The sequence below is a fragment of the Syngnathus floridae genome, chromosome 14 (assembly GCF_059516105.1).
Source record: "Syngnathus floridae isolate MCC-2025c chromosome 14, RoL_Sflo_1.0, whole genome shotgun sequence".
Taxonomy (NCBI): Eukaryota; Metazoa; Chordata; class Actinopteri; order Syngnathiformes; family Syngnathidae; genus Syngnathus; species Syngnathus floridae.
In genome coordinates, this window is record NC_142426.1 from 4158930 (window position 1) to 4184811 (window position 25882).

The 25882-nt window shown below is 44.3% G+C and overlaps 6 protein-coding genes and 1 pseudogene across 9 annotated transcripts; 6 read left to right on the plus strand and 1 right to left on the minus strand.

The window, feature by feature from the left end:
* The first annotated feature begins 220 nt into the window (after positions 1–220).
* On the plus strand, positions 221–1307 carry rgs1 (regulator of G protein signaling 1). The gene is made up of 4 exons (XM_088397011.1): positions 221–334; positions 458–542; positions 607–773; positions 856–1307. Exons 1-4 carry the CDS (start codon positions 305–307, stop codon positions 1030–1032), a joined length of 459 nt encoding a protein of 152 aa, XP_088253137.1. The 5' UTR covers positions 221–304; the 3' UTR covers positions 1033–1307.
* A 411-nt stretch (positions 1308–1718) lies between these two features.
* Positions 1719–3130, plus strand: LOC148387153 (regulator of G protein signaling 21-like; annotated as a pseudogene). The gene is made up of 5 exons (XR_015862591.1): positions 1719–1919; positions 2006–2065; positions 2135–2196; positions 2267–2433; positions 2507–3130. The product of XR_015862591.1 is annotated as a regulator of G protein signaling 21-like (transcript).
* Positions 3131–3942: 812 nt separating this feature from the next.
* Positions 3943–8046, plus strand: ro60 (Ro60, Y RNA binding protein). The gene is made up of 9 exons (XM_088396006.1): positions 3943–4045; positions 4784–5386; positions 5447–5667; positions 5748–5894; positions 5963–6100; positions 6171–6287; positions 6351–6467; positions 6552–6698; positions 6772–8046. Exons 2-9 carry the CDS (start codon positions 4804–4806, stop codon positions 6922–6924), a joined length of 1623 nt encoding a protein of 540 aa, XP_088252132.1. The 5' UTR covers positions 3943–4045; positions 4784–4803; the 3' UTR covers positions 6925–8046.
* A 160-nt stretch (positions 8047–8206) lies between these two features.
* Positions 8207–14482, plus strand: cdc73 (cell division cycle 73, Paf1/RNA polymerase II complex component, homolog (S. cerevisiae)). Its single transcript, XM_088396004.1, has 17 exons — positions 8207–8373; positions 9133–9238; positions 9355–9424; positions 9545–9607; positions 9816–9868; positions 9951–10039; positions 10396–10609; positions 10694–10792; positions 10862–10940; positions 11018–11082; positions 12867–12924; positions 13062–13097; positions 13203–13290; positions 13371–13532; positions 13618–13718; positions 13793–13934; positions 14027–14482. The coding sequence occupies exons 1-17, from the start codon at positions 8243–8245 to the stop codon at positions 14061–14063; spliced, it is 1593 nt and encodes a 530-aa protein (XP_088252130.1). The 5' UTR covers positions 8207–8242; the 3' UTR covers positions 14064–14482.
* Positions 11220–16156, minus strand: LOC148387156 (beta-1,3-galactosyltransferase 2). Its single transcript, XM_088396008.1, has 2 exons — positions 16066–16156; positions 11220–12631 (listed from the first exon to the last, which is right to left on the minus strand). The coding sequence occupies exon 2, from the start codon at positions 12554–12556 to the stop codon at positions 11447–11449; it is 1110 nt and encodes a 369-aa protein (XP_088252134.1). The 5' UTR covers positions 12557–12631; positions 16066–16156; the 3' UTR covers positions 11220–11446.
* On the plus strand, positions 15475–18797 carry LOC148387157 (complement factor H-related protein 1-like). The gene is made up of 11 exons (XM_088396007.1): positions 15475–15641; positions 15759–15950; positions 16464–16646; positions 16715–16903; positions 16976–17044; positions 17126–17233; positions 17736–17792; positions 18014–18175; positions 18305–18466; positions 18545–18570; positions 18689–18797. Exons 1-11 carry the CDS (start codon positions 15584–15586, stop codon positions 18701–18703), a joined length of 1221 nt encoding a protein of 406 aa, XP_088252133.1. The 5' UTR covers positions 15475–15583; the 3' UTR covers positions 18704–18797.
* Positions 18798–21523: 2726 nt separating this feature from the next.
* On the plus strand, positions 21524–24723 carry tmem275a (transmembrane protein 275a). 3 transcript variants are annotated; one of them, XM_088396011.1, is made up of 2 exons: positions 21524–21900; positions 22933–24723. In XM_088396011.1, the coding sequence occupies exons 1-2, from the start codon at positions 21888–21890 to the stop codon at positions 23550–23552; spliced, it is 633 nt and encodes a 210-aa protein (XP_088252137.1). In that variant the 5' UTR covers positions 21524–21887; the 3' UTR covers positions 23553–24723. The 3 variants fall into 3 exon arrangements, with proteins under 3 accessions (XP_088252137.1, XP_088252136.1, XP_088252135.1); XM_088396010.1 differs by having other exon boundaries at positions 21525–21900; positions 22886–24723; XM_088396009.1 differs by having other exon boundaries at positions 21527–21900; positions 22811–24723.
* Positions 24724–25882: the final 1159 nt, after the last annotated feature.

The following is a 25882-nucleotide window of genomic DNA, read 5'->3' on the forward strand; positions in this document are numbered from 1 at the left end:
GGTCACCTGCCAATTAATTAATCTGGCCGTGTATGACTTACACACCCAAAACGTTAGCAGAAAAGGCATTTCTGAGGAACCATTTAGAGCTCCTGCGTCCATTGAGTCCAATCGTCCTCGAAGAGCAGCAGACAAGGAGGAATAACCCGTCGTCACAAACCAAAACTTTGCATAGGCATTTGCATACCTTCCATTCATGCTGCCAAGGAGAATTTGGGCTTTGCTCAACCACCTGTCTCGACATTGTCCAGACAATCACAGCGTCAGTCCGGCAGGTGGATGGCCATTAAGTGACTTTCATGCCATGTGGAAAATGAGACGCATTTCACTCCCCGTAAGTGTTCTTTTTTTAAAAAAAATAAAAAGGCTTAAGCGGAGCGTTTACGGGAACTTTTGCAATGTGACTATTGATTAGAAGAATTGTTCAATAACTGGGCTGTCGGTTGCTCTTTTCAAGGGTGGATTATGTTGCTTTCTCAAGGACCCGCTGGAGGACGTGGATTCTTGGAGCGAGTCGGTGGACAATGTCCTCACTTGTAAAAGTGAGTTCCTCTCTCCGTTCTAGATGAAGGCCTTCTCCCGCTCATTTAGGTTCTCCCTTTCCAGACGCTCTGTTAGCTTTCCGAGAGTTCTTACGCTCGGAACACAGCGAGGAGAACATCTTGTTCTGGATGGCGTGTGAGGAGTATAAAAAAATTAAGAACGTGCCAGAGATGATCTCCTCGGCCAACAGGATCTACTCGGAGTTTGTTCAAACGGAAGCACCTAAGCAGGTACCCAGCATGGAATCATGCGAGATGTCTCCTGCTTCACGAGAAGAACCCAAAGCTTTAAGATGCCTCGCTCCAATTTCAGATCAACATCGACGGCGGGACCCGGGAAAAAATCACATCCAACATCTCGCAACCGACGTTGACTTCATTCGACTCGGCCCAGAAGCTCATCTACTCGCTGATGGCCAGAGATTGCTACCCACGCTTCCTCAAGTCGGACATCTATCGAGGACTCCGTAGGAGAGCTGATTTAAGGTGACCGCTTTTGAGCAAAAATGGCTTTCTCGTCTCGGTGTGGATGTCTGAAATGTTCCTGAGGTTCTCTTCCTGTAGACGCTTTTCAGCTTGCATAACACACACCGACTTCTTTGTGTTACATAACACGGAGGAAGGAATTTTACCTCCTCTCGGATCAACAAGGTAATTCGTTGATATCACAAAGGGGAACTTTTATTTTACAGCCACTTCTGCTTTCTTTTTTTTCTTTTAATGAGTCCAATAAGAAAAATTGGACACATAGTCTCCAATGCATATGAAGGCCATATTTGATTTCAACGACTTCATGTACTATTCAAAGTCTTAGCATGAACAAGTGTGACAAATACAAATAAAGACGCCTAAATGTTTTTGCCGTGTATGTGTTTCGTCTGAAAAGAACGTCACGGTCGAGACGTGTTGTCGCTTTATCTCCACCTGTTGAATCTGATTCCTTCTCGTTTCATTTTCAAGACGTGAGACGAGTCATGTGACCTCAATTAGACATTTTCCAAAACAGGCCCATCAAATATGTTCTCTGTACGGCAAACATTTGCCTATCTGCTTTCCACCGCTAGATTTACATCTCCAGACGTGACATCAAACATCTCAGTCACGACGTAGCGTCCCCAGTTGCATTTGCGTAATTCTCAACTTCCTCTTTTACTTGCGGTTGGCGCAAAAATGACACTGTGACGCTCGCAGCTGACTTCTGCTGCCGGTATAAAAAGTGGACAGATGAACAAAACGGTGTGAAACTTATTTGGAGCTGCTCGACGCCGGCCCGTACATGCGTTCTTCATCAATTACATGCCACATGTCGAGTCCGGTCACCTCATCGACGAGAGTGCACAGCATGGACACGGACAAAAAAAAACAAGCAGCTAAGAGGTGAGTTGATGCAACTCTTTTGTGTTAGTGATATTAGCATTTAGCATGAGCTTCAGTCAAATAAGCGCTGATGTTTGCACGGACAGGGAAGAAAGCCTCAAGTCTCGACTGCAGCGCAAATCATTTCAAAGATCAAGCACTCGAGGGTAAGCCTGCAAAAAAGTCATCTGAGAACTAAAACTAAAGGTAACGAATAATTTCCTCTCCATTTGAAGGCTGTGCTTCGAAGAACTGACCTAGTGGTCGCACTCCCTCGACAAACTGATGGCGTCCAAATGTAAGTTCATCCTTTGGTTCCGCCGCCTCTCACCACTGTTCTTCAACTGCTGACATTTCTCTCGGATTAGACGGAACCAAAATATTCCAGGCCTTCCTCAAGTCTGAGTTCAGCGACGAAAACTTGGAATTCTGGTTGGTGTGCGAGGAATATAAGAAGATCAAGTCCTCTTTCAGGATGACGTGCAAGGCCCAAAAGATCTTCAGACATTACATCCAGGCCGAAGCCCCGAAAGAGGTGCGAGAACCTTTGGCGTCGCACCGGCGCTGACTGACGTTGGCCTTTCACACGTGGTGTGTCTGTCCTCCAGATTAACATTGATCACAAGACCAGAGAACTGATCAGGCGAAACATGAAGACGGGCGGCGCCGGGTGCTTTGATGAGGCCCAGGAGATCGTCTTCAGGCTGATGGAGAGAGATTCATACCCTCGCTTCCTCAGGTCTGACATTTATCGGGCTTTTCTGGACTCCATCTGAAGCTGTGAAGATGCTTGACTACCGACGTGGAGGTGAGCATCCTCGCCATGGCAACGCCAGACAGTGACGCTTCTGAAACCAAAACCAATCATGATGCTTGGTGGCTTAAGTTGTGTCGAGAATACTTCCAGGACGGCACATCCATCGTCTTTGTGAGATAAATGTGCAGTGAAACTGACTTAATGGCGTTAATTTTGGCATCAACCACTAAGTTATTTTATTTTTTTCCATTCAGCTTGTCATTTTACTCAATTTATTTTATTCATCATACTGTAAGCTAATTTAGTTGCACTGAACGTTTGCTGAATGACATTAGGGCCAGTCTATATTTCACTACTTAAATGACTTGTTTGTTTGAAACTGTAAAAAATGTACTTTCCCTTTCGCTATCTTAAATTTGTCTTCTGTAATTGCTATTGTGTGATTGTTTTTCAATAAACTGAATACTGGCTGTAAGATGTCTTCCGCATATGCTAAACTTCAAAAGGTCTCTTTTGAATCCATAAATATACGCGAGTGTAAACAAAGTGCACGTTTCACCATACGTGAAATGTTTAGAATATGCGTGACTCATCGAGCCTTTTCCACCATGTCATTGGACCTTCATGGTGTTAAAAATGTTTCAAAAGCTTCTTCCATCAAGGTTGGTAATTGACTGTTTTAATTGCAGCTCATCTGACAAGGATTTGTATCGTGAAAAGTGTGAAAGAAAAGCTCATCCTGTAACAGATATGAGGAGGAAGTGCGAAGGCCCACACATCCGCATTTCATATCACTTGTCATCCTTGTGACATGCACATGCACATATGTCTGTTTTATGGAGAGCAAAATGAAACGAGAATCAGTCAACATCCTTTGAGGACCATTCTGAGGACATGAATCTGACAACTGCCTTGCTTAATTCATGTGAACTTATTACTTGATGCTGTTTGTTCATCTGACCTATGACCCCAATGATTAGATTTTGACACTAAAGACGTCATCATGCAAAATCTCCACCAGCCAGCTCCAAACAAAATCTACTGTCTCCCACTGTCTCATGGAAAACGGATTCTTCCGGTATATTTCAATTTAAAAATAAAATTTAAATTTTATACACATTCATTAAGTATATTGCCCGTGCCACATTGCTTAAGATAGTCAATTTTGGATTTTCGTACAATCAACACAATTATAAACAAGAAATGATGTGTGTTGCCGTTCTACTCCAGTCCGCTAATTGGCGGTACTGCACTATTTTTTTAATCTCTGGTTTAACTCCATTTCCCATCGTGCAGTGCGGCCCAGCCTCCAGTTCTCGCTCACTTAGAAACAGGGGGAGGCCTCTTGGTACATAATTACACAAGTTCAACCCAGTGCTCATAAATTGCGGTAAGTTCGTAATTTGTGTCATGTCATTTTACGGGCGATGTCACGAGCGTGACTCGTAGACGGGTTATTTTATTGTCAAGTCAACCGAACACAAATCGAGCTTGTTTAGCTTGCAGCTTTGACTGGCTCGGCGGGCGTCCAGTTAAGGAAAGTTCGGACCTGGGATTTTCGTCTGTGGTTGAATTCCTTCGCTTGATCTCTATTACCGCTTGACCGACGTTTTGAACATCGATTAATGGTGGTGTTCCTTCCGAGAACTAACTTTGCTCGAATGAATTAAACCGCTGCTGTCGTGAACTGGTTACTAAACTTAAGATTAAAAAAAAAAAAAAAACATAGCGTCATGATGAGCGGTAAATAAATGGTCACATTGGTTAGGTTAGGTTAGGTTAGGTTGTGTGTCATCATCACGTCTGCTAATCGGCTTTCATCTATTTTCGTCAATGCATGGATGGAAGCAATCTGTTGATGTTGACGTTCAAGTTGGGACGCATCAGATTCGAGCAAGGCTTGCAGGATCCTCCGCTGGGATGCTCCTCCGTTATGATATAATATCCATTTCATGTCAAGATAATTAGAAAAACTATCAATATGTTTTAATTTCCCCCTTTAATCCACATTATTAATACTAAAACCTCCAAAATAGCAGCACTCAAATTTCCATTTTATATCATCGGCCTGCCTGACCGAATCTACTTTTTGTCCATTGATTCACTTTACTTCATTCACTTTTTTCAGGGTTGTCCCCCTGCGTGACAATGGAACCCTCGGTATGCTCTTCGCCTTGTCCGAGCAATCATTCGTCGAAGGCAGCAGGTGATAATTGTCTCTGGGAGGTCAGCGACAAGGTCAGACTGCGTCGCCTTCTGTGCTACGGCTCCGAGGGAGACGTATACACCGCCGCAAAAGAGGCTCATCTGAGCACAGCGCAAGCGGGAGCCCTGATTTCCATGTTGCGAGAGGGCCGAGGTGTTGAAGCGGTGAACGAAATCAAAAGCTTCGCTCAAGACGGTCGAGCTGTCACACTGGACTCCGTCGTATTCGCGTTGGCCCTTTGCTCCCAACACTCTGAAGTGATGACCAAACGGGCGGCGTTTAAAGCCGTCAAGGACGTTTGTCAAGATCCTGCCCATCTCTTTTCTTTTCTCCAATATAAGAAAGAGTTGAAGGAGGACATGAAGTGTGGAATTTGGGGACGTGGCCTGAGAAAAGCCGTGTCCGACTGGTACAACGGGCAGGACGCCCTGAGTCTAGCTGCACTTGTGACCGGATGTAAACAAAGAGAGGGATGGTCACACAAGGATGTACTCAGGCTATCTCACACCAAACCAACCGATGAAGGTAAAGTCACGCAAAATGTACCATGACAGGCAGCGCATAAATTTACGGGTTCTTTTCCAGCAATTACCTTAATCAGCAAATACGTGGCAAAAGGATGGAAAGAGGTCCAAGTTGCCTATGCCGATAAAGAGAACCCGGAGGAAGTTGTCAAAGTGCTTTCATATCTCGACGTGGTGGAGAAAGTCAAGCACAGTTGTGATGAAACTGAGGTCATAAATTTGATTGAGGAGCACAAATTGGAGAGGGAGCAGCTGCTGACCGCCCACCTCAAATCCAAATTTGTGAGTGGAAGGACCAATTATTTGGATCTGCATCTTTGGGTGTGGCTTTGCTGCATTATTTATTCTCCCTTCCTTTGAAGGTTTGGAGGGCTCTGTTGAAGGAAATCCCGCTTGAGTCAGTTCTACGGATTTTAGGAAAGATGACAGCCAAAAAGGTTCTTCAACCCGGGGCGTCAGAAACCCAAGCACTGTGTGAGAGAATCCAGAGTGAGGCGGCGCTAAAGAAGGTCGGAGGAACTCCGCAGCTCCTCTCATACGCGACTTTGTCGTTTCTCAAGTGCTTTGTTTGCTCCAGGCCAAGATGCACCCTTTCAGTATACTCTGGGCTTCAGAACGCTACAAACGAGGTCAAGGCTACCGGGGTAAAACCAAATGGGCAACAGATGGCAGCATCCTCAAAGCGCTGGACGTTGCCTTTTATAAGAGTTTCCTGGTAGGGCCAAGGAATCATCATCACCAACGTCCGTCAGCTCACAATAAATCGTTTTGTTGTTGTTTTCCAGAATGTCCAGCCGCTCGGTAAAAGCTTTGTTGTGGCTGTGGATGTGAGTACGTCACTGAGCAGTGTCGTGCCGGGAACAGCAATCAGCGATGCAGTGGCTGCTGCACTCGTTACTATGGTAGGATAGTGATTTTTTATTTTAAAGAGCAAGTCAACTTGAACCTTTTGGTGTCCATTACAGGTGTTTGCAAGAACAGAGCCGGACACCCATGTCTTGGCCTACTCCGAAGGCGCTTTGGTGCCTTGCTCCGTATCTGCCGACATGACTCTTGCGCAAACAACCGATGAACTCGTCAAGGTAATGTCACAAAGACACAACAATTGATTGCAAAGTCACGCAGCAGCTAATCTTTTGAGCTTTGCGCTTCATTACATGTCGCAGATCCCTGGAGGAAGCACAGACTGCACTCTACCCATCGCGTGGGCCACGGAGAATGGGAAAGCTGTTGATGTGTTTGTCATTTTAACCAACAACCCATTGTGGACTTTGACTGCAAGCCCGGTGGCGTCACTTAAGAAACACAGACAAGTAGGCATTGGCTGCATTTACCTACATGTCATTGTTATTTCGTTCTCTTATTTCATTTGCATTGTCTGGACAGAAAACAGGAAGCGCTTCCAAGTTGGTGATGTGCGGGCTGACCTCTATTGGACACACCACGGCGGACAGCGAGGACAGAGGTGTCCTGAGTATCTGCGGCTTTGACCTCGGAGCTTTTTGCGTCATTCGTAATTTGGCGCAGGACCTCATATGAACGTGCTCAGCTTCCGACTGTAACATGAAGGAACGCGGTGACACAAAATGTGGTCTTTTTTTTTTTTTTTTGACAATGTGTATTTTTTTGCTGACAAAAGTGTCCAGCAGGCTGGACAGCAACGTTTCATTCTCATATTCATTTGTTTGTCTTCCCTGAAAAGGACTCGATTGCATATTGTGCTGTGAAACTGTAAAGCACCGACACTCATCCATTTGTTTGCTGTAAATATTCGAGGGCTGTCTGCATGGAGACAGACGATAGTTTGCGGGCATCTCCCGGGCATCTCGTGCAACTCAATGGCTTTTGATTGGCTGTTAGAAGCATCGTTTGTACTGATTGCACAACATTTCCAAGGACTCCATCATTGTGTCCTAACCTTGCTGAAAATTTCACGCTGCTACCAGTCTCCTTTTATTTCATTTTGTGTAGCAAAATATTTCTGTTAAAGACGGTTTCACTGGTGGAATGAAGACGGACATGTTATCACAATGTCAAAATTATTTTTAATATTTGTTCGACATGAATAGTATCGGTGCTCTTAAGAGCACTGATGCATGTTGAAAAGTGGTTTTCTATGCGCCATATTTGTATGTCTGAATATGTTTGATGCAACTCAGATGTACGGTTTGCGTCGTATTTGTGGTTTAATTGTAATTTATCCAGCAAAAGCAAATGGTAGTTATTTAACACTGCTTTGTGCGAGAAGATGCTAACATAATATACATAAGGGTTAGGGTTAGGAAGGAAAAAAGGAACTGAATGTACTTTAATACAAGTTAACTGAATATTAAGGCATTTTTTTCCTGTAATACTACACTTGGATAAGTGACATGACAAAAAGATGTCACCTTTGCCACATCTACATTATGTTTTGATCATAAACATCCTGCCAAGTTTTCATCCAACACTTTTATTTCGTCATTGTGTTTAATGGAATTGTCACAAAATGTTCATGTTATATAAACGTTGAAGGTGAGTATTTGAAATAACTAGCTGTCAATGACTGATATTAAACTATTTTTACTACTGTATGAGCTCATTTTCCTCGTGTACATTTGAATAGTATTTGCCTGGTGCCAATGTACAAGCCTAATAAATCTTCGTATTTTAAACTTTCTATATCTGTAGTACCTTATTATGTCTCGTTTGAACTACACAAAGTTTACGCAAACATCTTTATGCAACACACGAAGCGCTTTACAAAATATAAACAAATTAACGCGTGCACTTTAATTTCCATTCAGGCATCCTGCGAGGACACCTGATGTTGATAAATGGGGGCCTTCCAAACACACTTCTACACATACGAGTGAAGATGGCGGATGTGTTGAGTGTTCTTCGTCAGTATAATATCCAGAAAAAGGAAATCGTCGCAAAGGGAGATGAAGTTATATTTGGAGAGTTCTCCTGGCCGAAAAATGTCAAGACCAACTATATTATCTGGGGGTACGCCAGCGTTTGTTTTCTTTCTAGATGTGTTTTACAGGCCCTCAGCTTATGCATCGTTTGTGCTATGTGGAAGGTAGCCACAGATGCTAAGCTAACTCTTAAAGTCCTCCACTTCATACACTTTGTGATAAGTTAATTGCTTTGTTTTGTATGAGTGCGCGATACCCAAATAGCTTGTGCGCGTGTATATGTAGAGCGCACAATTAGAATGGTTTGTCAAGCGAGATCTAAACTTGGCGGCGTGTTGTCAAATACTGTGGCAGATATTTGTGTTCATGTGGGGACATGTTTTAAAAGCTGTAGATCAGCCAAGTGTTTATGTATGGAAGGCTAACTAGCCAAAGATTTGTCGATTATCCAGCTGTCGCTTGTAATAATTAGATCACTGGTGTCAAAACCAAGGCCCGGGGGCCAGATACGGGCCGCCACATCATTTTATGTGGCCCGCAATGACAAACTATGCATCAAATTCGTGTCATTACTCGAATTGCAAATTTCACTTTTAATAATATCTTTTTTTTTTAATATTTGACCAGTTTTTACTCGTCTGATTTGAAAACGAGTTATTTGTCAGTTTGTTTTGTAGCTTTTACATTTATTTGGGTCGACAGTCGTAATGGCCCTCCAAAAAAAGCTGTGACTACAATGCGGCCCGCCAAAAAAATGAGTTTGACATCCCTTTAATCTAGATTGTAGATTAAAGTTGCACCGATTTTGCGTTGCGTACTGAACCACGTCTGTGTTGTGTCCCTTCAGAACTGGTAAAGAGGGCCAGCCCAAAGAATATTATACATTGGACTCCATTTTGTTCCTGCTCAACAATGTACACCTGCCACATCCGTCCTATGTGCGAAGAGCTGCAGTAAGTATTTAAGAACACTGATGGTTTGGGATTACGTGTTAAAGTAGCATCCCATCTATAGATGCTAACTAATCCTATTGGTTGTTAATGATTTTTTCCTGTCCTTGCTCTCATAGACTGAGAACATCCCTGTTGTTCGAAGGCCTGATCGAAAGGGCTTGCTTTCTTACCTTAATGGCGAGAGTTGTAAGTAGCACCTGGGAAATGACTTGTCGAGCTTGTTTCACACTGCCACAAATATAAACTCACTTTAATATATTCTGTTGGAAGAAATGTTAATCGTGTTTCAATTTTGTCTGTTCACAGCGACATCGACCAGTATAGACAGAAGTGCACCTATAGAAATTGGCCTTCAAAGGCCAACTCAAGGTACTTTTAAAATGAGCCATTCATTGAAGGTGCGCCTTATAGTCCAGTGCGCCTTATAGTCCAGGAAATACGGTACTTTCTATTTCTAGCGCTTGGCTTTGTGCTTGATTGTCAAAAAGCAATGTTGTTTAAGTGTGTGCTTTCAAGTCATACTTTGTGCAGAACCAAATGCAAAGAGCCAAATTGATATTGTTTTGATTTGTCTCAGTGAAAAGAGCTGCCGATGAGGTATCTTCAGAAGCCAAAAAACCTCGGGTTGAGGTGACTATTTTTCACTCATCCGTCATCCAGACGAGTCTAGCGTGGCACACTTTAATTTGTGTAACGGTGCTCTCACTTTCAGGATGAAGAGCGGGTGCGTCTGGACAAGGAGCGTTTGGCTGCTCGTTTGGAGGGCCACAAGGAGGGCATCGTGCAGACTGACCAGATCAGGTACCGAGCAACCGACCGTGCTTAAAGTTAAAGTTAAAGTCCCAATGATTGTCACACACACAACTGGGTGCGGTGAAATTTGTCTCTGCATTTAACCCATCCCCAAAGGGAGCAGTGAGCAGCAGCGGTGCCCCGCCCGGGAATCATTTGGTGATCTAACCCCCCAATTCCAACCCTTAATGCTGAGTGCCAAGCAGGGAGGCAATGGGTCCCATTTTTATAGTCTTTGGTATGACCCGGCCAGGGTTTGAACCCACAACCTTCCAGTCTCAGGGCGGACACTCGACCACTAGGCCACTGAGCTGCTTATGTGCTCCGCAGAGCCAACGATGAACCGCTTTGTGCTCCTCCCGCAGATCGCTGTCTGAGGCCATGTCGGTGGAGAAGATTGCAGCCATCAAAGCTAAGATCATGGCCAAAAAGCGCTCCACCATCAAGACGGACCTGGATGACGACATCACGGTGAAACAGAGAAGTTTTGTGGATGCCGAAGTGGATGTCACTCGAGACATCGTCAGCAGGGAGAGGGTGTGGAGGACACGGACGACCATCCTCCAGAGCACCGGAAAGGTTGACAGCATTGAGTCAATTTGACATTCCTGTCGTTCTCTTTTTGCGCTTTGTCAAAAACATGCCGCCACTCCTCTTTTGCAGAACTTCTCCAAGAACATCTTTGCCATTCTTCAGTCGGTGAAAGCCAGAGAAGAAGGGCGAGCCCCGGAGCAACGTCCCGCGCAAAACACAACTCAAGTGGTGAGAAATGATCTTCTCAACAAAGATGTTTGGACAGCAGCTCAAAGCCATATGTGTGGACTTTTCCAGGACCCTTCGCTCAGGACCAAGCAGCCTGTGCAGGCGCCCTACAATCGATACGTTCAGGAGCTATTCAAAGGAAAAGAGGGTGAGTTGGCCCTCATGCTCATTTCACTCTAAAAGAGCGCCCGGCCAGTGACGCCGTTTTGGAATTGTTTGTTGCAGAAACGGAGGGTTTCAAGATCGACACCATGGGCACCTACCACGGAATGACTCTGAAATCAGTGACGGTAAGACCCCACAGCGGCGATATAAAGACCGCTTTGAGACGAGGCGAGCAAATATTGCCCTCATCGGGTTGGCAGATGACGCCGTGCTCAATTGACGGCGTGTTCGGTTTGAAGGGAGAAAGCGTTCAGTCCAACGATGCGGCTTTGGTGACATTTTATTTGTATCCCAATGAACGTGGCTTTCAAATCGACAGCTCGAGTCTCGACTTTATGCATTTTTGCCACACCCACGCCCTTTTTGATTTCAAAAATGTAGATGGCGCAAAATAGTCTTGCCCTCTCAAGTCATCATAAGCAACTTTTTTTACTCTTTGCACACAAAAAGATCTGCCAAGTGATATGACGGGGTTCTTCCTGGATTTGTTCAGAACCCCATGGCCGTACATTTTGCCTTGTTCCTCTGCTGCATCTTCCAGTACTGTACAATTTCATGGGGCTTGAAGCCGTGAGACGTGATCAGTCGGTTGTACTCGCATCTTCGGGCGGGCACGCGCAATAAGTTGAACAGAAAGAAATTGGGCGGGTCGCTGGGCTCCAAGCCCAGCTTGGCCAAGCACAGCGCCACGTGCACGTCCTCTAGGTGCATCAGGCGCATGCTCCGGGACGTCTCGTAGATTTTGCGAGCCAAGTCTCCGGAGAACACGTAGCCCGTCCCAGAGCAGAAGGGAGGATAGGTCCGTTTCGGGTACTCCTCCGTGGAAATGTACCACTTGCTGCTATTGTCGCGAAAAGGCGACGAATTGCGGAGGACTTTTCCCGTGAAGTAGTTCATCCTGGGCTCTCGATCCGGTCTCAGCAGCTTCCAAACGAGGTTCTCCGTGTTGATGAACATGTCGCCGTCGGTCTTCATGACGTAGCTGGCCCCTGAGCAGTAGCGGGCAACCCAGTGCAGGCCCATCAAGGTCTTCAGGGTCAGATTGTGGTAGGAATCCAAAAAGTCCTGCTGGATCAGGTCATGATATTTTTGACTCTCCCACCGGAGCAGCCTTTGCAGGCGGGTCGCCATCTGGCCCTCGCCCGGTCTTCCCAGCAAGAAGAGGCGAACCACCGACACCCCGGGGATCAAAGTCTCATTGGCCCACGTCAGTCGGATCGCCTCCCTTCCGTACACCTGCCAAGCTTCCGTCGTGATTAGAAACACGAGAAACGGAGCGGTGAGGCGCTCGCGACATTTGTCCGCTTGGTTGATGATGTAAGGGAAAAGAGTTTGGATGGCGTCGTCGTCGCAGTCCTCTGCCGCACTTTGCTCACCGTGAGCTAGCTTGAAATTTTCCAAACCGCTAGGGCTCTGAATAGACGAGTGGTTTTTCGTCCCACCACAGGTGCCCGTGGAAATGTTTGCGCTCACTCTTGTTTTGGCGCTACGGAAGCGTCCAAGTAGGATGATCAGCAGCGTAGCCGCCAGGCAGAGGCCAAGGGCCAATTTGGCCAACTGCGCGCAACAGTGGCGTCTTTTCATCCTCCCGAAAAACATCAGTTTGTTTTGGATTGAGACAGACCGCCGGCAACTGACGCGCTGGTTGCAAATCTCGAAGAAGTGCTGGGGAACCTAGGAAACAAACCAGAGCGTGAGAATGGACTATATCGAAGCATTTTGCTTCCACGGAAAGTCTAATCATACGTTGTTGTTTTTTTTTATTGAGGAATACAAATTGTTTTGAGAAAATTGGTGGGGGTATTTATTTTATTTTCCCGCAAGGTGTATTTTGATTCAATTTCCAATCGCCCAATCAATGAGGTGACCAATTCCACCTACGAACTTTTTTGTTGTTGTTGTTTTTCAGGAAGGGGCGTCGGCTCGCAAGGCCCAGACGCCTGCGCTCCAGCCCGTCCCGCGCCCAGGTCAGTTCAACCGTGCGGAGCCATGAGTTGACAGCGCAGAATTTGAAAAGTCAACACGTGTTGAGAAGTGTCGACTCTCAGCATGAATTGAGGTTTCATCAAAAATATGAACATTGGGTTCTGTGTTTGCCTTCCAGTTTCACAAGCCAGACCGCCTCCGAATCAGAAAAAAGGTAAGACTTCGCTCACCATTATCGCTGCGCGACTGTCATCTACTCTTCCAATTTTCTCTTCGTTTTGTTTCCACGTTGACTAAAACAATGCCATTGCGCCCACAGGGTCACGCACGCCCATCATCATCATCCCGGCTGCCACCACCTCGCTCATCACAATGCTGAATGCCAAGGATCTGATGCAGGACCTCAAGTAGGTTTGGCGCTCACATTGGCAGCTCACGGAGGAGCAGCAGCCGGGAATCAGTCGGATGTCGGCCTCCCGCCCGCCAGGTTTGTCACGTCTGACGAGAAGAAGAAGCAAGGCATCCCGCGCGACAACGAGGTTCTTCTTCAGCGGCGCAAAGACCAGATCCAACCCGGAGGCAGCACGCTCTCCGTCACCGTCCCCTACAGAGTCATTGACCAGCCGCTCAAACTCGCACCGCAGGACTGGTAAGATGTTGAGGACCCAACCTTGAAAACTTCCAAGTCTGCCAAGTAGCTGACGTCACGTCCTTTTGACCTCCACGAACGACAGGGACCGAGTGGTGGCCGTGTTTGTGCAGGGTCCCGCCTGGCAGTTTAAGGGCTGGCCTTGGCTATTGCCTGACGGCTCCCCCGTCGACATCTTCGCCAAGAGTAAGTGATTGGCCGTCTCACTCGCGGCGAGCTTACGAAAGCCGCCCGTCCTCAAACCACCGTCTCGACTTCAGTTCGAGCCTTTCACCTCAAGTACGACGAGGCCAAAACGGATCCCAACGTGCAGAAGTGGGACGTGACGGTCCTGGAACTCAGCCGCCACCGGCGCCATTTGGACCGGCCCGTCTTCCTGCGCTTTTGGGAAACTCTGGACAGGTATGCTAACAAGATTTATTATTTTGGGATCCTCTAAACGCTTGACAGTAACCCGGAGACACAAACTCAAGCATTTTTCTTTTGTCCTCCAGATACATGGTGAAACACAAATCTCATCTCAGGTTTTGAACTCGGATCGCAACAGAAATCTCAAAAAAAAGTCTAGACCTGTTGCTCGACTTGGCTCGACTCCTCTCCCCATCTTGGGCCCGACTTTATGCCAATCGCATAGGATTCCCTGACAATTCCCTTGACATGCAAATCAAAGAAGGGGGCTTGGAATTCTTTATTTTTTGATGTTCCAAATAACTCTTCTATCAAAGAGGACATAAAAAAGAAATCACAATTCCCATGGCATTAATGAGTTTAATGTAAATACATGCTAAAATCTCACCGAGAAGGACTGATTTGTTATTTACCCAGACTTGTGGACTCTTGTGGCTTTTGAGATACGAGGGCCATAGAATGACCCTTTTCCAAGCTTCAGTTTCCTTTGAGATGAAATATGCTTTCTGACGTAGAAAGACAATAAAAGCCTTTCAAATGAACCTGTACGATGTTTTTTTTTCTCTATGACGGCACCGTAGTGGCAGTCATCTCCAAGAGCTCTGTGGTGTGTGTTTTTTTTTTTTTTTTTTATCCTTTGTGGACTTTTCCAGCGTTTTAGCCGTGACATTCATTCTTCGAAGGAGCAAGATGCGTGAACTTTGCGACTTCTTGGCCGCATACGTGTGGCAGCGCTAATTTTCATGGAGGGAATATTCATGGGTTTTTTTTTTTGCGCTTGTTATTGCCAGCATTTTTCCACGGCTCAGTTCTATTTAGCGGACATATTAGCATTGTCGGAAAGTCTAGATTAGTTCGTGTGCCTCGACGCTTGTTTGTCAATGCTAATTGTTTACTTTTAGCTATTGTGACGTCATTCACGCTGTGCTGATACTCACCTCCGAGACCATTTCTCGGGCATGTGTCGAAAAAGTCGTTTGGAACATAGTGTATGTGCCGTGTTCTAGCTGTTTCCTAAACATGCTTTGTTGATTACGATTTTGTGGGTTGCAACAGTGCGGACTGGCCCAAAGGAACCAAACAAACAGCCCACACTTGTTTTGTTATAAGGTCAAGGTTGCCAAAGTACGAGAATCATGGCCAGGGAAGAGAAAAAAGGCTTGGCAGGATTGTCATATATACCTCAGAATTCTGACTTTAAAGTGAGAATTTTGAGATTTCTGGCCACTACCAGAAATGCAGTATTTCCCCCCCTCTATCACAAGTTCCAGGTTTGTGTTATTTTTACACAATTTTGTTCAGCTGCCTGTTTATTTTGAGTGTAGATCCACTGTTGACCACTAGATGGTGGGATACTATTTTGTGCGTGACTAAATTTGAAAGAAGAATGAAAACACCAAATTGTACCACTTCTTGGCGTCTACAGTCTGTTAAGATAAATTAAAAGTTGAAATGAAATGTTGAAAGGTGACCTTCTTTATACTTGGCAGCCTGGCTTTATTTTCAAAGCAAACATGAAGATGGGGAGGTTTGTATTTGCCTTTTGACTGAATGATGGCGCAACTGAACAATTATTAACCGCTCCTGATCTGATCGAGAGGATTTGCTCAACTTTGTCAGATAATATTACATTTCCTAACAAAATGCTTCTCAGGTGTCTTGGACTTATCCTCGTCTTGTCTTACTCTGGACAACTTCATGGTTTGTCAAGTTCATTGTGATGTTTTTTTTTGCTGAAAAATGGTCACGACCGCCAGCCAGCCTGCCTCTCTCTTGCTTTTTCTGTCTAACTTTTAAGGGTTTGTTTTTGTTTTTCAGTCCAAAGCCCAGCAGAGTCATGTGCTGCTCCCCTTCTTGAGGGAGGTTTTTTAGTGCCTGAACTCAGAACCTATTCGCATGGAAGCACTCTCGCGTACGCTTGCAACGCTGGACAGAAACCAGCAGTGGAGGGTTGGTGGGCAACCATTGTCTGCCTCAATGGTTTGTGGTCACACACACCACAATGCATTGGTGAGTAGAATCTAGACAGTAATTTAGCATTAACTACTTTGATCTCTGTGAGCAGTGTTGGCATTTTCATCATAAGAACAATCTGTAGCAATTGTTGCATTGAATTTTGGCTTACCAGTTAGCGGTTTGGTTGCCTCTTCTTTACAATCCAAACCTCAGCATGGAATCAAAAAGTGACTAGCGCAACCACTTGTATTAGCAGAAACCTTATCTCATAGGACACCGTATTGATGACATCAAATTTTGTGGCGGGGAGGAGAGAGGATTACAATATAGTAAGATGCAGGCACATTATGATTCATATAAAGCTTTTCCAGCAGCTTTCCAAAACATTAAATAACAATACAACACGTCACGCAAGTGCGCCGTATATTGCCAATGCAGATTTGACCGTGTTGTGATTTATAGGAAGCAAAACAATGATTATCCCTCCTGTTGTTGAAAAATATTTGTTCTTTGTACACTTGCACTTATTTATATCTATTCACCCTTGACCTTTTTGCTTTGGTTCAGATAAAAACACCTGCTTCGCACCAGATATTCCAAATGCAAAATACGATGAAAGTCCCGACGGCTTGTGGTACAAAGAAGGATCTGTTATTTGGATCAAATGCGATGAAGGATATAAACACAAAGCCGTGGGAGCAACAGCCACCTGTAAAAAGGGAGTTTGGTCGGATTTGCCGGGTTGTGAACGTACGTCCCGTGGCATTCGCGTTTAAGTAGGTCCATTCACACCTGATTGGCTAATTTTTCATTGACAGGAAGTGACACATCTTGTAATGAGCCGCCTCACATCCCACACGCCGTTATCCTTGACAAATACCAGGACGTATTTGCTGCCGACGTTGAAGTTCACTATGAATGTGAAGACGGATACGGTGTTGAGGTTGCAACCACCAAGAAGTCCGTCTTTTGTGTTGCTGGGTCTTGGACACAAGCTGCAAGCTGCAGTAAGTTTGAAAACAAAACCACACCGATAATCTTCAAGATTTCCCAACTTTTTATTTTTTATTTTTTTGAAGCAATGCTCAAACCAGGTCCTGGAGATGATGGAGACACATCTGGTGGCAGTACGAAACCTGTTGATGGAAGTCGGTTCTTGACACTGTAATCAATATAGGCATCAAATTTCATTTCTAGAATGAAAATAAGTGTTTTTTCTTTCCTGTCAGACATAGGAAGCGGACGGGGTGGTGGCGCTACTGGTCCTGGTACTGGTGATTCTACTAATACCGCCACAACTGGTGTCAGAACTGATGGATCCTCAGCAACCGGAACACGTGGGCAACCCAAAACATTCTCCAGCATCAAATCTCTCTGGCCCATTCAATTGAGCCCTAAGCTATTATTTAGGTTGTTTGAATGGCAACAGGTGGATACACAAGTTGATTGTACTGATGGCCAATGACCGCAAGAATCTTAAGAACCGGTCAAGTAAATTCAGAGAATAAAATTATTACAGGTTAAAAAGCACTGGGCCTAAAATCGAACCCTGGGCCACACCACATGTAATTTTACAGGCCTTAGAGAGGCAGATTGGTCGATGTGTTTGGTTAATTAGTCCACTTCAATTTATTCGGACTATAGTCATTTATTTTTCACAAGTCAAGCAAAATCCATCTACCATACAGCGTCATTGTAGAACGTTGTCCAAAATACCACGTACCTGGTCATGTTCGTTGAAAGATGATCTTCCAAGCTATGTGTTGGCCCACGATATTGAGAAGAAAAATAGAGCCATTGGGATATTAACTGCAACATTTTCTTTTTTCTTTGATGCAGGACCTGTAACCACTCCTGACAAGACTGGGAGCCCCAGCTCACCCTTGGTCGCAGAAGGTAAATCATGTACAGTTAATTTGGCATCTCTATCAAGACATAGTCATTATTCAACATTGACTCTTCATTTAGAAACACATCTCTGAATTCAGTACAAACGTTGGCTGATGATCAGTATTTTATGTTGGTTTTGCTTTAACCATTATAGTCGGAGGGGAACTATTTCATCTTTGAGACAACTTAAGTGTTCTTAATAAAATATTTGTTTCCTATTATTTCAGTTGTCAACTGTGGATCATACCCAAAAGTTCCAAATGGTGATGTTGTGCGGACAAGAAAAACGTCGTTAAGATATGCGTGTAATGGTTTTTACAAAAGGGTCGGTCCAGAGACCGTGGTGTGCTACGCTAATGGCACTTGGTCGCAACCACCTACATGCAAAGGTAAGCCAACCAACATCTAGGTCATACTAAAAAGTAAAACAAAATACAACCACAAACCTGTTCCCAATTACTTCTTGTTCTGGTTTGAATAAATTCAACTGATATGATGTCTGTGTTTACCTTGTTTAGAAGCATTTTGTCAAATAAACTTGGATGAGTACACCAGCTACCAATTCCAAGAATCTGGAACGGTAATTCTAAAAGAACGAGAAATCAAGAGCGTTCAGTGCATCTGGCCTAGTTACACGGGCCGAATTTCGTGCATACAAGGACAAATTCGAGTGACCCCGTGTGAGTACACAGTACACACAATGTCCCTTCATTAGCCTACGTCACAATTCTCATTATGTGTATTTTATCATTGCTTAGGCTGCCGTAACATGGACCACTATTACGTAAGTGTCGTTCTCAGACTTTTCATTATTTTTTTTATCATTAATTATTAACTGATGCCAAGCATATTTCCATCAATGAGATGCATCTGTTAACTTATTTTCTATATGTTGGAAACAGCGAAGGTGCAACTAACTCATGGTCATCTCTTGGCAAACTGCCTCCACGTGATGACAACAACAGTAGTTTTACATGATTATGTCATTAAAAAATAGGAACATTTCCTTTAGATTGTCTGCAAGCTTTTGTTCAATATTTTTTTTAATTAATAAAACCAATATAGGCAGCCCATTTCTTTCAGTACCTGAGAAATGCTCATCTCAGTCACTGTGGGGTTGTAGTGCTCAGCCTCTTGTCTGCTCTGTTGCCGTGGATACGCTATTCCTATGGCAACTTTGATGGCTCGAGTGGCATTGTAAAAGAATTCATCAAGAGTAAGTGCATTTTTCTACTGCAGCTATTTTAGGCAATTTTTATTTTTGGGGGAAAAAAAAGGAATCCAAATAATAAAATCATAACAATTACAAATAAACCATTTGGATTAGATTTTCAACACAGTGGTATAATTTAAAACAAATGCTTTTTTTAACAGTAAATACCATGTGGCATAATGGAAAATTTTTTTACTCCACATTCCGTATGATTTAAGTGTTTTGCAGTCCATTTAAATATCCTTCACACCTCCGGCTATCTTCTCAAAAGCATTCTATTTCATAATTGAGTCACTTGTGTATAAATAATTTTGCCAAAATGTCAGATTAAGAAAAGGATCGTCTGTGACCTCCTCTTTTGGTGGTACATTAAAAAAAACAAAAAACATGTGATCCCTTGATAAGAGTAACAGGAGCCATCTGACGGCATAAAGAAGTCCGTTCACGGCTTGACTGGAGCATCGCTGGGGTTTTCCGTCTCATCCTCATGAGACAACTTTGAATGCTTAATTTATCTACATTTCAATGCGGCACATGATGGCCGATTCAAAAAGCAGTTTTGTGACAAAACACCGACGCTAATGTTGTCGCTTAATGATGTGTTTTTTGGGCCTTGGTGCGTTACGCCGCCGCTGCCGCCATCCGACACACAAGCTGACTAATGAGCATGAACGGAGTGTTCTTGGCAGAATCGTTTCGCTCCTTCACTACTTTCATGACATTGTGAACAGACGCAAGCTTCGCAGCCACCCCCAGGACCTGCCAGGGTTTAGCGCCAGCTCGCAAGGAGGAATCAATAAGTGTTAAATCGGAGGAAAGTGCCACTGAGAGGGCCAAGGGCCCTACGCTTCCGCCATTTTGTTCTGCTCCGACTTAATTGGAGAGAAGGAAACCGGTATCTGGCGTACACTTAATACCTCGGAGCGTGTCACGCAGGTACCACTTGTGTGACCTGAGTGGAAAAAACAACAAATAGCTGTAGAACAGTAACATTTGTTACACTCCATCTGCACATGAAACGTCTGAGAAGATGGCTCGCTCGATTGTGTGCAAGATTCAAACAATAAAACCACATTACCACTTACATTCATATTTTGCACTCTGTTGTTTTTTTCCATTGTCCGTCTCTATGAAATTTTGCGTAGTTGATAATAAGTTGAATTATTACGCCACAAGGCAAAGACCAGCACAATAGCGTTTTTGTTGCTTGCCCCAACCCAATTAGAGAGGAAACGGGGACTTTTTCAATCAGGTACAATGGACGATCTCGTTGAATGTTGTCGCCATGGTAACCCCGGATTTAGGCATTGTTTGCGACGAGTGTGAAACATCCGATGTACGTCACTATTTAAACAAACATATTGAGTGGTTACAAAGATGTCTTTCGGTGTTAGAGTCAGTCTACATTTTATAGCTTTATACATGTATTGATGCATCTTTGTGATGCATCATTTTTTTCCCCTCCTGATTTTATCAAATAACGTCATATCTATGTCATTTCATAAACATATCCTGAATTGAACTCAAGCTCTCGTGTCAAATTAAGATTCCTAGTGCAGTGCCTCTCGACTTCCTGACACTGATTAAAACAAATTAAACCCAGTGGTTCCATTTCTATGCAGCTCATCTCATCACATTGTGTTCTCATCCCGCAATTAAGGACCCATTTAGGTTATTATACGAAGAAGAGCTCAGTTCATGATGCAATATATTTACATAGCCTGGTTCATGTTTGATACGCACACACCGGCTGCATGCTGTACAGACACAAGCGGCACAAGTAAAAAAAAGAGTGACATCCATTGCATGCACCCTGCAGAGAAATATAATACAACTGATATTCAGGACATGACATCCAGATAAACGGCATATTGTGGCCTGACAAAAATGGTGGCAATAATGAACGCCTGGTCACACTGGTAGTGTCACTGGCGTGCGTTGTGCTCTGGAGGAGGACCTGCACTTTTCATTATCAGCCCTTAAACACTTGGGGAGAACCTCAATGACCATCATCCAACAATGGAACAAAACAAAGGGTCAGATTTGCACTGCATGGTTCAAGTGACCTAACTGAATCTTGGTGCTGAATTGGAACAACTTGAAAAAAAACGTTTCTCTTTTATGCTTTTCAGTATACGACAACCAGTCAGGCATAAACGCCCTTATTTGATTTGCCCATCATTGATTGGATGGATGGATGGATGGATGGATGGATGGATGGATGGATGGATGGATGGATGGATGGATGGATGGATGGATGGATGGATGGATGGATGGATGGATGGATGGATGGATGGATGGATGGATGGATGGATGGATGGATGGATGGATGGATGGATTGCAAAAATGTCACAGCAAAAACTAACATTTTAGAGCACTGTTGGAACTGCAAAAAAAATGCTTCAATCACACACTACACATTCGAATGACACATCTTTTGCAAAGACAGAACGCGGGCAAATTAGTGGAAGTGGGCGGCGGATGAATATACTGTTCAATTTCCGGGTTCGTACCTCTTTAAGGGGGGGGGGGGGGTACACGTCATTCAAACGCACTTCCACACATCCAGAGGTTGACAGAAGGAGGAAATATGTCGTGCATGTTCCGTATTACTTAGTGAGGAGCCCTTGTTTTGGAGAAGGAGGTCCATATTTGTGTGAGGTGCTCCAGTGATCGGTTCGGATGTTGTGCATCACTTGTCGGTCCTGGCTCGCCTCATGGCTGCTGATTGAACGCGTGTCATGACTTGCGCCCTCGGGGACGGCACACTTGCAAGCAAAAGACAGCAGCACTCGGAACCAAAAACCTATTTTTGCTTTTATTTTGTTTTTTCCCCCCTCTCCAACATTGTGTGAGGAGAACCCCCCTCACTTAAGAATGGAACCTCAATGGACATAAAAGGTAAGCAGATGTTTGCGCTGATCTTCAAACCTAGGCAGCAAAGAAAGAAAAAAAAAATTACAAATATGTCTGTATTTAATACTTTCTACAGCATGTTTGTTTACTTTGCCATGTGTAATTGAAGGGCTGGTTTGACAAAGAAAATATTGAATGTAAAAAGAACAAGCCACTGCAGATAGAATTATGGAGTGGAGAAGAAAGAGCAGCAGCGTTTTTTGTGTCTAATGATGCTTGTCCACATTTAAAAAACAGCTACATCAATTTGACTACAAAATTCAAATTCACTTGCTGTATATAAGTATATAGTATCTATACCATAATATAGTATATAAGTATCTATAGTAAGGTCATAGAATACAACTTAAATCACACTGCCCCCCCCCCCCATGTTTTATGACACTATATGTGCCATAAAGGTTGCTTATAAAAAGGGTTCTTATAAAAAGATCCATTTGAATGACCACAAAATGGAATTTTTGCATTTGATACAGTAGATATTTTTAGATTTTCCTTGCCTTCCCGGGAGATAGGATCTGGTGATGTCGTTAATATTTGCCAACTGTGGGCATGTGCTTAAGGGCTATAATTTTTTTTTTTTTTTAAAGTAGATAATGACATACAATTGAACAGGTTGGAAACGTGAGTAGGAACAGTCCTAAAAAGATTCAGGTCCTACTTGGGGGAACATTGGATGTTTCTAATCTGATCGATTGGCCATGACATTTGGCGTCCCTCAGGGCTTACCCCTACCCTTCAGACAAATTCTTCAGGACGCCAATGTTGGCTATCAAGGCTTTGCAGATGACATGCAGCTATTTGCCAACATCCTCAAATGACAGTTTGATGAAGGTGACATGAAGCAAAACACATGACCCAATATTTGATCCTCGTCATGTATTGTCATTTTCAGACAGACCCTGAACTGGACTCACTCGGAGTATATTTGTTTGTGAAAGAGAATAATGGTGAAGATATTTCTGTGAAGGGCAATAGCCAGAGGTGACAGCATGGTAATCGCTGATCGAAACGCAGGCAGCGCCATGTCCAAGAAGGAGCCAGCCAAGCAAAAAAAGCGGCGAGCGTCTCGTCCCCACAGCCTGCCCTCTCCGGCCCTATGCTGCGCCTGCGGCCTGTGCATCATGCTGGCCGGACTCAACATCACCTTGGTGGGCGTGTTCGCTTTCCGGACCCTGATGCCTTCTGCCAACCCTTCCATCGTCATCGGACCCATCCTGCTGCTCGTGGCCGTCTGCTTTTTTGGGGCCTGTTGCGTGTGCAGTCGCCTCCCTCCTCCTCACAGCTCACGGGGGGGCAAGACAGGCGGGCGGGGCATCAACCTGATTGGGAACGGTGGGCTGGCAGGCGGGGCGACCTTCGAGATCGAGACCAGCGAGCACACGCTGCAGGACACCACGGCCGTGCAGCTCAGCCCGACATCCTCGCCCGCGTCGTCCCGAGGATCCAGCCCCGACAAAGAAGCTCCGGATGCGTCCCTGCCTGGCACCTGCAAGCTCTTCACCATGGACACCGACGGCTCGTCCGGTTCTCTCGGCGCTGTCTACTCAGCATCCACCGCCTCTGGGGAACAGGTGAGGCTCAACCTGCCAAGAGAAGAAGCGGCCACCTTGCAAGATTTCCAGCAGTCGACTTAACCTTCTTGTTAAGAGCTTACTGAGTGAGACCGACCTCGGCACGGTTTACGGACGTGACCATTTTTGACCGATTTTTAAAAACAAATGTAAATTTTGGGCTAATTTTAAAAAACAACCCGTACGAGGGAAATCAAATGGGCAAGTGTGTTCTAACTGCTCTTATCGTAATACCAAATGGGCCTCGGACCAGTACAAAATGGCTACCGGGCTGCGTTTTGTTTGAAAGGGGTGCTCAACATGTGTCTGTGTTGCTGCAAATGTCAAAGATTGTAAGTGAAAGGTTTGGAGTGACCTCATTGACTTGATGATGTTCATCCGCAGTGACGTTTGCCATTTGAGTACCATAAAAATGATATTATAGTCTCAGAAATGGACTGTAATTATTTGAAGGGCACACGGTATATTGTGCAATGTTGCCGTCCTGTGTCTTTTGATCTTATCTGTGGTAAGCCCGCTGAATTTTCATTCTTTGCTTCTATTTTTAAAAAAAAGATCTAATGAGGACTCGCCTTAATACTGACTGCATTAAATTTTGGGTCTGATTTGATGATCTCAGACTTTTTGAGCTTCAGTAAGCCAAACGATGTTGGCCTTGCTTAGACGTGGGATGTCTTGTCACTGCCCAGAGACTTTGCAAAACCCGAATTTCTGTGAAAGCGACGTTGCCTTAGATTGAACTACATATAAGATAAGAGGGCTACATTACAGCAAAAGGGCACGCTGATCATTTTGTTTCAGAAAGTCTTTGCTTGCACGCCATGAAGTTTGCCCTCATGTACATAAATATGGTAATTGAGCATCATTTGTCATTTTGCTAGGATTTTTGGGATTGTGCAAGTGTGCCTAATCAAATTTCCAGTGGGTGGAGATGCAGTCCCAGCCTTGTACATAGCAGCATTGCCTCATTTATGAACCACTGTTAGTGATTCTAATTAAAAGCTGCTGCCAGTGGTAACGAATGTTCTTGCATGGTCACCCAAGCAGCCTGTTTTTGTGATCTATACTTGCTGTTTATATTGTACGTGTGTGTCTTTCAATTTTGGAAATTCGTAATAACAAGCTGATATGTGTTTCAGTGGTTGTACGTTTGTAAATAAAAATTGATCTGAAGGCATACAGTATCCATGAAAACTGATTACATGTTAAATAAAACTATTATTGAATATCTAAATCTGTCTTCAAATCTGCTTTGTTAATGAAAACAGTTCATCTGGTAGGATTCATCTCTACCACCAGTGGGCGCCAGAGCTGCATCTATAACGCTCAACTACGGATGCTATTTTAGGTCAGACCGCTAGATGTCAGCGACAAACATTGCCCTTGTGGGAATGTCAGTTTAACAGCGTATTGCTTTAAAAAAACACACACACAAATACATCTGTCATAGATTATGTGAAGTATGAGGCTGAAACGAAATGTGCTTTATTGAAGAGTTTCACCTCAAACATTCCAGATGACGCCTGTCTCTTTTGTTTCGGATTTTTGTCATTCTTTTTCCTCGAGGTCCCGGCATATCTCAGTATGGGGCCTTCATGTGTGGATTGCATGCTCACCCTAAGCTTGTTTGGGTTACATTCCATTGTTTTAGGACCTCAATCATCACATTAGGTTGGCCACATTCACACATGTGTGAATGTGTGTGCGTGTGTGTGGCCGTTGAGAGTCTTTTAAGGACAAGCTCGGTAGAAAATGAATGGATGGATCGTGTTACAGAGCTATTTACTAAAAGTTGGGCGAGTACCAATAGCAGGTATCAGTATGAAGTGATAATCCGCCTAATTTTAAGGTATTGGGTACTCATGAAGACTGCCGATACCAACCATACCGTTGGGGCTCCGTATCTGAAAAATATCACTATTTAGCATCACAGTGACCTACTGGAAATCAGATATGTTGTCATAAACACAAGATAAGCCAAACTAGTTGGATGGAGCAGATGGTCGCTTGAGGCTGCTGACTGGCTTAGCCGTGTTGGACAACTCGGCCAAGACGTTGTCACATAGCAGCAGAATATAATTGGATTAAGCATCAGAGGAACAATGCAGATTAAAACAACGACAACACCAACATAACTCCTCCCAGTGCCCCTCTCCATGCACTACATCATCGCCCTCCATGTTGATCCGGATGGCCTTGACCGAACCATAAAAAAACTCATAAAGGATATTAAATGTTTAGTCAGCTGCAAGCACCCAGAAAAGGGTTGACAAAGATTTACTGCCTTTAGATGAGCAGGTTAGTAGGAAAGGTGAGGTGTATATTTATTATGACATGTTGATTGTTCTGCTGATTAAAGTGTAGTGACAGAGAGGTCAGCATGTTCCACTGTG

Coding starts and splice junctions, on each gene's coding strand:
- rgs1 (XM_088397011.1), top strand. CDS start 305: ATGTGGAAAATGAGACGCATTTCACTCCCC. Junction 543..606: donor CAATGTCCTCACTTGTAAAA/GTGAGTTCCTCT, acceptor CTCCCTTTCCAG/ACGCTCTGTTAGCTTTCCGA. Junction 774..855: donor AAACGGAAGCACCTAAGCAG/GTACCCAGCATG, acceptor CTCCAATTTCAG/ATCAACATCGACGGCGGGAC.
- ro60 (XM_088396006.1), top strand. CDS start 4,804: ATGGAACCCTCGGTATGCTCTTCGCCTTGTCCGAGCAATCATTCGTCG. Junction 5,895..5,962: donor GTGAGGCGGCGCTAAAGAAG/GTCGGAGGAACT, acceptor TGTTTGCTCCAG/GCCAAGATGCACCCTTTCAG. Junction 6,468..6,551: donor CAACCGATGAACTCGTCAAG/GTAATGTCACAA, acceptor TACATGTCGCAG/ATCCCTGGAGGAAGCACAGA.
- cdc73 (XM_088396004.1), top strand. CDS start 8,243: ATGGCGGATGTGTTGAGTGTTCTTCGTCAGTATAATATCCAGAAAAAG. Junction 9,869..9,950: donor CCAAAAAACCTCGGGTTGAG/GTGACTATTTTT, acceptor TCTCACTTTCAG/GATGAAGAGCGGGTGCGTCT. Junction 10,941..11,017: donor GCTATTCAAAGGAAAAGAGG/GTGAGTTGGCCC, acceptor TGTTTGTTGCAG/AAACGGAGGGTTTCAAGATC.
- LOC148387156 (XM_088396008.1), bottom strand. CDS start 12,556: ATGTTTTTCGGGAGGATGAAAAGACGCCACTGTTGCGCGCAGTTGGCC.
- LOC148387157 (XM_088396007.1), top strand. CDS start 15,584: ATGCTTCTCAGGTGTCTTGGACTTATCCTCGTCTTGTCTTACTCTGGA. Junction 15,951..16,463: donor ACACACACCACAATGCATTG/GTGAGTAGAATC, acceptor GCTTTGGTTCAG/ATAAAAACACCTGCTTCGCA. Junction 17,045..17,125: donor TACGAAACCTGTTGATGGAA/GTCGGTTCTTGA, acceptor CTTTCCTGTCAG/ACATAGGAAGCGGACGGGGT.
- tmem275a (XM_088396010.1), top strand. CDS start 22,908: ATGGTAATCGCTGATCGAAACGCAGGCAGCGCCATGTCCAAGAAGGAG.